Raw genomic sequence first — 13,627 nt, forward strand, 5'->3', positions numbered from 1 at the left:
CTAGTAAAACTCTAAATTCAATTTTCAATTACTACAACAGGAAAATTTTTTGAAAGTGTCTTTTATAAGACATATAGATACTAAATGTCTGCAACATCCTCATAAGCAAACACAGAAAGCGTGGTCTGGATGAGTAGGCAGTGAGGTGGATTAGGAAACGGCTGAACGGCAGATCTCAGAGGGCCACAATCAGTGGCACAAGGTCTAGCTGGAGGCCTGGCACTGGTGGTATTCCCCAAGGTTCAATACTAAGCCCAAGCTTTCCATGAGGCAGCAGTGTGCCCTGGTGGCCAAGAAGAACAATGGTATCCTCAGGTGCATTAAAAAGAGCTTTGCCAGCAGGTTAAGGGAGGTGATCCTGCCCTTTTATGCAGTCCTGTGAGGCCACATATGGAGTGCTGTGTCCAGTTCTGGGCTTCTCAGGACAAGAGAGACATGGAACTCCTGGAATAAGTCCAGTGGACAGTTACAAAGGTGATTAGGGGGCAGGAACACCTCATTTATGAGGAAAGGCTGAGAGAGTTGGGCCTATTCAGCCTTGAAAAGACATGACTGAGAGGAGACCTCATCAATGTCTACAAGTACCTGAAGGGAGGGTGCCAAGAGGATGCAGCCAGGCTCTTCTCACTGGTGCCAAGCAACAGGACAACAGGCAGAAAAAAGTGCACAGAAAGTTCCACCTGAACATGAGGAAGAACTTGTTTACTGTGCAGGTGATTATGCACTGGAACAGATTGTCCAGAGAGGTCATGGAGTCTCTCTCACTGGAGATACTCAAAATGCACCTGAATGCAATCCTGTGCCATGTGCTCTAGAATGACTCTGCTTGAGCAGGGAGGTTGACCAGATGTCCCACTGTGGTCTTTTCCAACCTTACCCATTCTGTGATTCTGAATGTGTAAATATATTCTTTAGCTTGTATTCTAAAATACTTTCTGTTTTCATGAGAAATTTCAGGTTTTTTAAATGAAGGGAAAACCAGAAAATTCTTCCAACGTGAGAAAAGCTTCAGCTGCTATCATTACATGGCCAGTACCAGTACACACATAGTACTTTTGCTGAATTACAAGATCCCATTTTCAAATTTCACGTACTGTAAATTTTATTACTTTACACTTACAGAACTAAGAAACAGGTCTTCAATGTTTCCCAATATGACTCAAAGAGCAAATTAAAACTCATTTTCAAGGGTAGCTTATTAACCATTGATTAGTTCCCACATTACCACTATACATCACAGACATATAGGCTGCAGAAGAGAAAGGAGTCTCTCTTAGCACAAATCTGAGCAGCAACTCTGTCTTTGCTGTGCCTTTCTGTCTTGCTGCAAACAGTCAAGTTTTACTGCCCTTCCTTCTGGCATTTTCAAGCCCAGGCACCACAATTAGAAAGATAAGAGATAATACATTTCAGATCACTTTTGTAAACAGTAAATGACAGATGTGGGTTGACCCCACCCAAACGATTTGTCACCGCACCCAGTGAATAAGCACATCAGCTGTTTTTCTACTACAGTGATCAGCAATTAACTATTTAACAAATTTTTAGCTATAAGTCTTTAATGTCAGGATTTCTAACATCCCATTGACATAGAGGGACTAATTATATAGTGCTGCCAGCACTACTGGTGCTTTCACCAGAGCAGATCTGCACAAGCAGCCTAGCTTCTCTCTCTGAAGCCTCTGCAAATCATTCCATCCCATGCAGGCAGAGCCCTGCAGCAAGGATGCAGGGCATTGCCAGCAGATGGAATTCTTCCAGTTCAGTGACATCTTCTCCCCAAGGTGCATTAGCACTCCACTGGTGTAGCTGCATTCACATAAGGGCTTTTGCCAACAGAAAAGGGCTTTTTTTCCTCCTCTGTGCTTTAAGGCACTGCAGATCAACCTAAAACTCTGTAGGTTGTACCACATGCAGAACCACTGAATCATGAGTAAAGCTTGTATCAGCAGCTATACTGACAACACAACAAGCAGCCCACAAACTAAAGAAGCCCTCATGCTAGCATAAGCTTATATATCTACACCCCCCCCCACATACTATATATGATATATATACAATATTTTATATTACATATGAATATACAGAATAGTATGTATAATACATAGCATATGTTACATATATACTGACTGTTTATACTTTTATGTAAAAACATAAAAGATCTTTTGTGTGTTTGTACATATGGTTATTCTTCTAAAAATACGTATTTCAGGGAAACAGTTTCTGTCTCAAATATTTTATAGCAAAAGAAAAAAAACAGAAATGAGTCAGAAGACCAAGTTTTTAAGGGTTCTTGTATTAATCATGTAATTCAGCTTTTTTCTTGCTTTCCTTAGATTAAATTATGTTGGAGGGTTTTCTTTCCTTATGCTAAATTCTGAAGAAATATGGGATGAACAGCAAAGCTGAAGGCAACCAGAGGAAAAAGACCGCAACAATGGAGGAGCCAGAGAAGCCTTTGTACAGGACAGATGCCACAGGGCAGAAGGGGTAGTGAGTCACTGGAGAAAAAAATTATCCTTGTTCAGGAAAACATGGCTTCATCAAAGGCCTTCCCAGACTCTAAACGAAAGTAACAAATTCAAAACCACTGTCTACAAGTCACAGAAGATGACCTAAGTCCTCTTGCTCCCGACAAGACAAAGGCTGGTTATCTGAAACCACTCACATTCCTCTGATCACTGTCAGTGTAAGTCAGTTCAAGAACAAATCTTTAATTTTAAAGCAGTACATATTGCTTTCTCTGAAGACTCAGATGCAAGCCTCAAGTCTCTGGAAGGAAGCTGTCAGCACACATTGCTTCAGGTCTGCAGAAACTGCCAGCATATTTCTTTTCTGCGGCAACTATAAATTCCTCCTACTGCTTACCTTCTAACCTCAAATCTATGTATTTGCCTTTTTAGCTACTGTTAGCATACTGCCATCATCCAACAACATTTCAAAAGCATGCTCCGGCAGCACAGCAGCCAGAAACAAGTAGTTCAAGCATGCAACAATTTGGAAATGGCTTACAGATATTACTCTAGGGGGTTTTATTACTGACATATGATTATTTTAGAAGTATCTATTTTCCTTCCAGGCTCTTTTAGTCTCCAGAAATTTTACTCTTGCTGAACTTGAAAACAGTAATGCCTTGAGTAGCAAGGCTTTTTGGTAAATTAAAATCCGGAAGTTAAATACATTGAAATTGAACTCATCACCCTGTGTTCCAAGCCACTACTAACTACAAAAACATTTCAGAGTCAAAAACTGAAAAATATGACAGTTATAAGACAAGCATTACACCGATTTTTATTTACTGTCCCAAGCCACAGGCTAGATCCTTTTAAGTTTCCTCTAAATTCCATAACTTCAACATGCCAAATGATGATCACTTCTGAACATGCATTTGAGCAATCCACTTTTGCTAATTCTTGCTTTTATTTCCTCAATACTACCGTTTGTCAGTATTTGATTTGAAGAGCTAGTTAGCCAGTACCCTTATAAACACCACTGAATATTCTCAGGCAATTAAGTATTATATAAAACAGCAACCTTGGTAGTTCAGCAAGTACTCTGAAAAATTAAAAAATAACTCAGTTACTAGATAACAGAATTCTAAAACTGATACAAACTTTTAAGCATATTGAAGAATTACCACTAATTCTGTAAAAACTGTCTCTTTGCCCTGTCTTTAATGTTTTCTAAAGTTATCCTAAATGCCTACGGTAGCCTCACTCTGTGCAAGAATAAGGAAAGTAAGCTTCTTGTCTAATCCTCCCACACAGTCCCTATGTTTTGTCTTGCTCTTCCCCTGTGAAAAACATAGCCATTTTCTGTTCGTAAGTTGCTGTTTTCTTGCTCATTTCCAATGTTTACTACTTTTAATACTTATGTTCCCCTGTATGTTACTCCAGTCCCTCTGCACCTTCCTACTCCCACTGACTCCATCTTTGTCACTGTCATCCAGTTAGAAGTTATTTTGCCTGTGAAGTCCACATCACTCTTATCTGCACAGTGACAATTAGTTCACTTCAGTCTATCAGCGTTTGCTTCTCAAAATCTGTATGGTTCATCCTTTGCACCTCTCTCCTACTGCTAAGTAGGCCAACTTAGAGCCCTACATCATTCAGTATATAAACTCCCAACACCTTTCTCGGCTCCTACTCACATTGGGATGAGACAACTCCATGAACATAACCACACTTCATCCTTATTCAACTAACTTCTTTGCATTTGATTTCTCCTCATATGCCATCCAAGCTGAATTTCTCTTCTGTGTCGGCCAACCAATTCACTCTTCCTGTCCAGTTCCCTCCTCTTCCAAACCTACTGTATTTCACACTACTTTCAAGATGAGAATGGCAGGTCACATCATACTTTTATCTTAGCCTACTGACTCTTCACCTGCTACAATTTCCCCCCTTATCTTACTTGAAATATGAACACAAAGCAGACATTTGTATGAGAGAAGAAATTATGTTCATCTTTTCAGTGTGTCTCCTTTCACTTATTTAATAACTTAGGTTTTGTGAATATTATCTACTTTATCCGTATCTTCAAACATGGAAAGCTATTCTGCCTGCATATACTTTAATCAAGAGAGGTGGATTGAATCACTCTCTAGAGGAAGTAATCCTTTCCTCTAGGATTAAATAATTACCCTCTGGTCAATTACATATACAAATATACACATACACTCTGCTCCAACCACATTCAAAAGCAAACCCATCCCTAACATGCATTTTGTCTTTCAAGTAGCCCTTCTATATTGTCTGTATTAAAGCTCACTGAACATATCTGCTGCAAATTCTTGCCTTGAACTGTACTATTCCAGCATTTTGACCCAACTTTAGACCCTACCATTCCACCAAAACTATTCTTTCCAAACCAGTCTAACAGAATCATTTGTCAAGTTCACAAAATGAATCAATCTCCCCAGCTTCTATCTACCTAACTCTTCCTGAAACCACATGTTCCATTGACATGCCTTCTTTTTTGTTCACTATTACTACAAACACAATTTTCTAATTTTACCAGTCCCTCTGCACCTCTATCCTGCTGCAAAACAGACCTGCTCAGAGCTCTACATCATTCAGTGCCACATTCCCAATACCTGCTCAGTAGAAAGTAATTTAGGAAGTGGTACCAGCTCACAGTTGGTACATCACCTGCTCTCTCTTCAGAATCTACCTGCTTTCTGCATTCACAGTTGTAGCTGCATATCTTCAGATTTAAGCTCTAACGGTATTTCTGTCCAGCCATTGTCCTCTCACTCCTTTCCTGAAAGCTGTTAAGCTTCACAAATTTGTAACTATATAGTTGGATTCACCTTTGACTTGAAGCTTAGATACTAGATTTAAATGAGAGAGCCACCTAAAGATCTTTTGGTTTTCTTTTTGGACAAGATCCAAGATGCAGCCTTTTCTATCCACCCGACAGGAAAGCTTGCAAGACAAGGGAGGTCTGGCATGTAATTCAATTCTGTTTAACTTTTGGATGCGATTTTGCCCTCTCCAGAATGACTGAGAATACCTTCTTCTGCAGAATATTGTCTCATTTAGACACTACCCTCTTCTATATTGCTGCTCCAAGGTTCTCTGTTTCCCCATCAGTCTCTAGTGCACAGGGGGTAGGGGCTGGTGGTGTGGAAGGAGCATGTGTCAAATGGAAAACAAGTCTGGTTAACACTATTTGTTCATTCACATTTTACACACCACCTCTCAGATTTTCTCTTTTGAGTAGGTCAAGCTACCAATACACATCAATAATGCTTTCTTATTTTTCCTCAAAACTTAGTGGCACTAACAATAAAAATCTGACCATTTTTCGGGGATTGATATTTTGAGAATACTAACTGTCATGCTGACAAATACATTCCTCAGTTGCTTTGGTCTGGAGCCTTTGTATTCTAAAAGCAGCAACCATGACAGAATCCTAGGATACAATTAAGATTTCTATGTGTTTTAAAATATGAAGGATAACCCAGGATGTTACCATGCAATAGAGCTCCTATTCCCAGAGTTTAGTAATTTAGACTTGCTATTAGTTTACGTTAAAAGCAAGAAAAGTGTCTTGTGCTCACTAGATCTCATTTTATTTAATTTAAAAGAACTAGGCAATTTCCCCTCCCTCAGCACATAATGCAGATCAAGGCTGAGAAGGATCTAAAGTAATGCTACAGCTGCTTAGCTCTTCCCTTGCACTAAGTTCTGCATTCATTTCTGCTCTAGTCTGTATTTCTGTTTTATAATGAAACATACAGCCTAGTTATTTATAGGCTTTCTAAGGATTAACTACACACTCATAAGAATAAGCCCTCAAGAGGTTAACCTCATCCTCTTAAGCTTCACACACTACAATCCCACAGATAGCTGGCAACCACAGCCAAGAGAGAAAAAAAAGTCCCACATCTCACTAATCCTTTAGCCAACCATCTCATGCAACAGTGGAGAGGCCTCTCAGAGGCCAACAACTCAATCTATCTCAGGAACACTATCAATCCAAAAGATACATATTTCACTGAATCATTAGCAACCCATCTCAAAAGGTAAAATAAGGCATACCTGGCTTCTAAGTGGTATGCTGAAATCATGCATCAAAAATGCAATGCTAAAGAAAGTTTCCAGTCTGCTGCTTGCATTTCTCATTCAGATGTTAGTATATTCTACTGTTATACAGTATATTCTACTAATTAAACTAGTTTACTGAGTAGAAAGTAAATGTAATAAATTTTGCATTCACACCTAGACATACCAATTTAACTTTCCCTTATAGTTGCTAACATGAACTTGGAGTACTTGTGATCTTCTAGACAGGGTCTATCTCAAGAAAACAAGTCACCCCTCAAAAAAACCCAAAACTAAAGAAACAAACAAGAAAAAAAAAATCCACAAAGGAACCAAAAAAACATAAGTTAAACCATAATAATCTACCTAATTATTTCATGCCACGATCTGGATTTTTCCTTAACCCCAGAAGAGGACACTGCCCAGCTGCAGCAATGCCAAGGATTTAGTGGGTGCACTTATCTTTTTAGTCAAAGGTTTCTGCTTTATTATTTATCTAGTGAAATTGCTACTTTATTCTAATATAAATGCCATTTTAAAAGACTGAAAAGGAGGTTGTTTAGCCACACTGCTACCCTATGGCTGAAAGCTAAAGCCTTATACTTATCCATGCAGGATAAGTATACGGCCAGTGGTATGACTCTTAATAATCCAATATCATCCATGTTTTTTTCCTGAAGTAAAAATTTTTAATCAACACATAGGATTAGCACTGCTTGCAAGCTCACTGAGTTCAACTATGTCACTTTTTTTTAAAGGTGTCAATTTATTCATTCTGTTTTGTACGTGCTTAATATACACCAATTCCAAAGTCTGGCTTTGGACTTCACAGGTAAATTCTCTGAAAAATCTCAGTCCTGTGAGACTGTAAGTGTCTACCCTCACAATCTGTCCTCTAATAGACCTCCATCTTTTTAACTGGAAAAAAAAAAGTATAAAATAAATATCATTCAAAACCATTTTGTATTTCAAAACATTATTCCCAGTAATTAAAGTCTTTGTTCCCTTCCAAAATTCACACACAGCACAGCAGAAACAAAATTGCTCTAACTCAAGTAAGCCAATTGCAAAATTCTTGATTTATCTAGTTTCAGGAAATACTGGCCTATACGGACAGAAAGGAAAGAGGGGGGGAAAAAGCCAAATCCTGACAAAAATGCAGAATTTTATTTAGTCAAGAGAAACTATATAAGTGAACATAAGCTATGAAAATTAAAAACTTTCCTTTTATCCTCAAAATTTATCATACATAAGTATCCTCAGTAGTATGACACCCGAGGCTACTTGATTGCATCCTCTACTGTTACAGATTGGTCCAGCCTATTTGCATTCTAAAAAGAAGTTTCATGATCTTTCATGCTCATGATAGGTATCTAAACTGTTAAATTACTGTATCTTTTCTCATCTTGAAAGGCCTTGGCAGCATGGCCCTTCCACAGTTCTTCACACTAATTTGGGTCCCTGAACAATACTGACAGCTGCTATCAAACTGTGCCGTGCTCAGCCTCACGGCAGCTGCTGCTTATAGGAACAGACATGCTTCTGATGTGTCCTCCCCTCTGGGGAAAGGGCTTGACACCCTTAGTACTCAGTGAGGGGGAGAAAAGGTCCACTGAATTGTCAACCTGATTTTATGCTATTCAGATTTTCCAGGACACACATTGTCCCTTTAAAAGAAAACCAAGCACATGTCAGAGTATGAAACTTATTGCGCAGCACAAGATAACTATTGATTAATAACACTGCAAAAGATCACTGGGATGTACATCTAATTTCAGCATTATGTATACGCGCCATCTACATGGTGAAACAAACTTTGTGCCCAATGTGTTAATTTCCTCATTCACAGTTTTGGATTTGTATCGCATCATTCGGAAGTCTTTCATAAGACACAGGAAAGTATCTCTTCAGGTGAAATATTAGACAATTAAAAACCAAAAAAGGTGGAGGCTTCTATTCCTGCTTCCAAAGAATGTCCCTCCATTCTCAAAAAAAAAAAAAAATTAATTGTATGTGATACTTGTAGATTCTATGGCTTTTAAAAGACTACATTGTGCAGACATAAAAAGAAGTAAATTACATGCCTGAGAGAGCAAAATTTGGTTTGTCTAAGTAGTACTATCCTAAGTGGAGCAAGAATGTTTTTAAATACATTTTAATACATATTTCCTTTTACTGTATTAACTCTTCTTTAGAATTAGCTCATTAAGAAGGGTTTCCATTCCATTTTCATCCTAAATAAGTAATTTGTTTTAAAAAATACAAGAAAGTACAGTTCAACCTCTGTTAATCAAATACTACAAGTGTACATGTGCTTGTATTTCAAACATCAAATCAGGTATTCATAAAGTAATTCATTACACAAGCAAAGCATAGGGGAAAGTCTGACAAATACAGATGTAATTGTGTTGGGTTTCTAAGATGTGATTAGCAAATCAACTAAGTAACAGTCAAAATTTGATACGAAGGAAAAACAGCACAGATTTGAAAGGGGGGATATGTTTATGCAAAGCTAATCTGTCAAGTGTAATAAAGCAGCTTGAACAAAATTTAAGCTGAAAATCCACTGAAGCTCCCCATTTCAGGGAGGAAAAGCTATTAAAAGGAAATGAAGGTCACCCTCCCAGTTTATTTCACCTAATTGACTGCCAATAGCTTACCACAGGCAAACCGACTGCAGATCCGCAATTGAGAAACTGATGAAAGGAGCGTTTTCAAGCTGAGGCTCATTCTTTTAATCCTCCCTCACTCCTATTTTTTTTTTCCATCTCCAGTTGGGATGTAATTTTAAGCACAGATGGATTAACCGGTTCCATTGTCTGTAAACGTCATTGGACTATGGCACTGTTAATCCATACAGCAGCATGTCTAATTATCATTACAAAGTGTCTGAGGGAACTATAAAGACCAGCAGGGCATCTTTTCACAAGCAATTAACATAAATTGATAAATGAGTAATTTGAATCCACTCAAGACAGATGAATTTTATGAATAAAATCAGAAAGGACAGGTTCTTGTTTCAGCTACTTCTTTCACTTAGTCTGGAAGGGCACAAAACATGAGAAATATTCTACACTTAATGGCAGGGGAAATGAACTCATACAGTGGAAGGAATGTATGGTTCAAAAAGTTCATTAATACAAAGCCAGTGACTTGTGATTGACAACCAGTCACAAGCAAGTAGTATTAACTTTTTCAGCATATTTATAAGCACGTTCTCGGTGAAAGGCTATTAGAACACTGTGTCAGGCAATTAATACTACTTCAAAAGTAAGTGAAGTTTCTATTCAGTAGCTTGCTAATTTAAAATTCATGAAAGATTCACCAGAAAGGGGAAAAAAGAAGAATGAATAGTTGTACAGGCTCCAAGAACTCAAGTGTCACAAAAAACAAGAGATAAAAGTAACTAGATCAACTGACATTCAAAACCTATAAATAAACAAGCAACTCTCCTAATAATTATATTTCTTGAAGGAAAAGTTTTGTTATATGCAGCATTGCTGAACAAAACGATGTTCTGACAAAGTAAACTATTTTTTTTTTACTCCTGCTGAAATCTGTGTGAAGCATAAACACCTCAGCAACACTGGACATCAAAACAGTGTTAGATATCAAGACATTAAGTTTATTTTAAAAATAGCAAAGCTGTAAGATATGAAAGCAAGTTATACACACTGTAGGAGGTAGACCTGGAAGGCCACGTACCCCGATGATGGCATTCAGTTCAGCCATGGTCACTTGTTTGGCACGTTCTACAGCTTGGGCCACTTGTTGCTGATGCTATTAAAAGAAGAAAGGGCATGGGGAGGAATTTTTGTTAAAGTATTGACCACACCAAATCAAACCAGGATCACAAACACTTGAATAACCGGTTTGAATGCAAAAGCCCAGACTACCTATTGCAAGACATCTTATGCAGGTAAAAAAGGTAATAGGGCCCTATTTATCACCTGTTCTCAAGGAAACAAGAGCCCTGAAGGCAGATAGTTTATCTCTTACCCCATGTCATTTCATTATTAATTTCCTGGCAATTGAATAATCATTTTAACTGAGCTGACAGGACAATAATGTCAACTTCACACTAGTGTCAATTTTAACATTTATATACTCTGTGCTCACACAACAGAATTTACCGAAATTTCAAACATGGAAAAGCGCTTTGCTGAACTCAAAAATAACAAACACTCTCTATCAACTGCAGAGTTTGAAAATAACAAGCTTAAAAACGTAACAGCAGCTGCCCACAATACACTAAAATCACAGTCATTCAGATCATATGTAGGTTTATAACCTTAAACAGTGTTTTGCATCTTAGCTAAATACTTACCCTAACACTACAGTTTGATACAAATTGTACAGAGAAGATAAGCATGTTTATTTCAGTAGGCAAACGTTTGACAACTGAATATCTAATAAGCAATCACCATGATTAGAAATGAAAGCATTTTCTTGTATTGGTACTATTTTACAGACTCCCACTCTCCCTCAGGCAATGAATGAGGCTGAGCCATTCTCATCAGTTTGAACACAGATTTGTTAGACCAAATTAGCAGGGGGTTTGCACACTTCAGCTCTAACAGATGTTCCTTACACTTGTGTATTGTGATGAAATTAACATCTTAAAACTAGCTAATTTGCAAACAGAAAAACAACATAATTGCACTTTAACAGCTGAACAGTTTTACTTACTTCCTGAGACAAAAATGGGATGACTTGTGCACAAATTGTATTCAATCTCTTGGCGATTTCTGTCTACAGAGGAAAAGTATTTTGATTAAAAACTGTGTTTTAGGGGTTTTGACATACATTACCTGGTATGCAGGACTATATTAAGTTCAGACAGCGAAAAAAGTAACAAAAAAATACCCATTTTTCATACTACTGCAAATGTAAATACTTAATATATAAGACTAGATGAGAAAAGAGATTTAGTTAGCTACTCTAGGACATCTGCCATGTCTAAAGCACCTAATCTGTATACACGTTTGGGCACAAATCTGGTCCTTGTATAACGTTCATTAACAAGTAGAGCATTTTTGAAATCCATTAAGTCCCAGTAAAAGCCTTTTAAAAGGTAAATTTATTATTACTCAAATTATCAAACAGTATAACATGAAGGTGACAGGCATGGAAGAAAAATACTTCTTTCATGATCAATTTTATCCGCCTATTAGAAGGTAAAATTATTTTTACTGACAGAAACACACCATCAGGCATATGAAAGAAATACCAAAACAGAACTAAGGAAGAACGGAGACAGAAAGTACAGACCTCAAAAATCCATACTGAAAGAGAATTAAAATATTGCAGACAAGAAAAAAATTAGATCAGAAAGTGTGATAGTCAATAATAGCATAATCCATAAAGATATTTCTTGGTTTGCCAGGGGTTAGACAAGAGGTCACTGCTGCGAATCATTAGGCCTTCCATGAAATGACAAGTATTAAACCTGAGCAAAGATAAACTCATTTAAAGAAGTCAGACTAAAATGTTGCTAAATCTTCTGCCAAGCCTTTTCCTGAACTTTCCCACCATCCTGAGTTTTTTTAGAAGACACTGATGTGTTGATCCTTATAGATCAGTCACATAATAATTAGGATACAAAAGCCACCCTCTCCTTTTATGTCTCAGTATACAGGTGATTTAGGATCTAAGTCAGCAAGCTTTAACACCTCTTTCCCAACCTCTGACAGACACTGGGAAAATACAAGATAGCATCTAGCATCCAGACTCGTGAGACTTGTAAAACACCACTACTTTCTGACAGGAATCACTCCACCTGACCAAAGACTGGTATTTGACACAAATACTGAAGTTTTGCAGTTCTCGGATAGTTTCTTCCTAGAATAAACAGGTTTTTCTTAACTAAGGACAGTGAAGCAACAGTTACTTTAGAGTAAATCTTCTCCTCCCTGCAACAAGGGGAACACACATATATTATCAACTTAAACATGTATAATTTCACAGAGTACCACAGTGGTCTGTTTCTATTCTGCTTCATGACCATAAAATATCCATAATTCCATATTTAACCTTTAGTACTAGTACTACATACCTACTAGCAAAGTCAATACTAGGAAGTTAACAGCTTAACTATTATCAGTTATCAGATTTAACTATTACTAAATCTGTTGGTGCTTCTCTATTAACAAGAAAAAAAAAGCACACATACTAAAGGGTATTTTTCCACATACCTACTATATCTGTCCAGAAAGTAGGGTAAATCAGCTATGGAAAACAATTCTGTTACATAGCAATCTGTTTGGCTGATGTTTAGCTAAGATGTTTAGGATCCAAGGGGTTAATTGCCCTAGACCAACCGGATTACCTTTGTTTTTCAGGACAGAAGCCAGGATAATCATAGCAGATGACAGACAGGAAAGAAAAAGAATAAAGTAAGAAACTAGTGAGTGGTGTCTACTGAAAAGTTCTTTGGCCTGTATGGCATACACAAAACTCTTCCTATTCTGAGATAAGTATCCTTATTGTCGCTGTAAGAAAAAATCATCATCATCATCATCATGGCTAGGCTTTGAAAACAAAGATTTAGGAAGGGCTCTAGCCAGTTTGTTACAAGCACGTTGGTGGCTAAAAAGGCCACCAGCCTTTTTAGATAGGCACGTCCAGTTGCAAAAGGCACAGCAGAAAGACTCCTCAGGTGGTATATTCTGCAAGACACGATTCTTTCTGCGTTGTCTTTTCTCCTCAAGAGTGATCCTGTGTGCGTTCTCAAAGCATCAGCAGCATTAAAGATAGTGTGTCTCCAGACCTCCCGATTGGAGGCCAGAGGAAAAAACTCTAACCCTATAAAAACATGGAAGTTGTCCACATTATTGGGTTTTTCTCCCCAAACATCTGAGCTTCACTATAATAACACTGCAATAACATAGCACACACGTCACAGAGTAGGCAAAAGAATGCAGTATCACGTGATAATTACCAGTCCCAACACAGCTCAATTTGATTTTATTTATTTATTTTCTAAAACAGAGGGCATAATCAACCCTTTCCATGTCACTCTTACTTTAAAATTATTGTCTCAGTACTATCATGCCTGACTTCATATCAGAACAGGAAAA

At 37.6% G+C, this 13,627-nt stretch overlaps 1 protein-coding gene across 7 annotated transcripts in view; it reads right to left on the reverse strand.

The window, feature by feature from the left end:
- Positions 1–13,627, reverse strand: part of TLE1 (TLE family member 1, transcriptional corepressor) — a 97,748-nt gene that overhangs the window by 64,513 nt on the left and 19,608 nt on the right. For 5 of the 7 annotated variants that reach the window (XR_004354494.1, XR_004354492.1, XM_032675587.1 and 2 more), the window contains exons 5-6: positions 11,238–11,300; positions 10,224–10,328 (exon numbers count right to left, since the gene is read on the reverse strand). The exons of 1 other annotated variant lie outside the window; for it this stretch is intronic. Coding sequence is in view for 4 of the 6 variants with exons in the window: in XM_032675587.1 (XP_032531478.1) it covers positions 10,224–10,328; positions 11,238–11,300 (168 nt within the window). In the remaining 2 variants the exon portion in view is untranslated. The remainder of the gene's footprint in view (positions 1–10,223; positions 10,329–11,237; positions 11,301–13,627) is intronic. One more of the 7 variants, XM_032675586.1, reaches the window with a different exon arrangement.

Source organism: Chiroxiphia lanceolata, chromosome Z (assembly GCF_009829145.1).
Source record: "Chiroxiphia lanceolata isolate bChiLan1 chromosome Z, bChiLan1.pri, whole genome shotgun sequence".
NCBI lineage: Eukaryota > Metazoa > Chordata > Aves > Passeriformes > Pipridae > Chiroxiphia > Chiroxiphia lanceolata.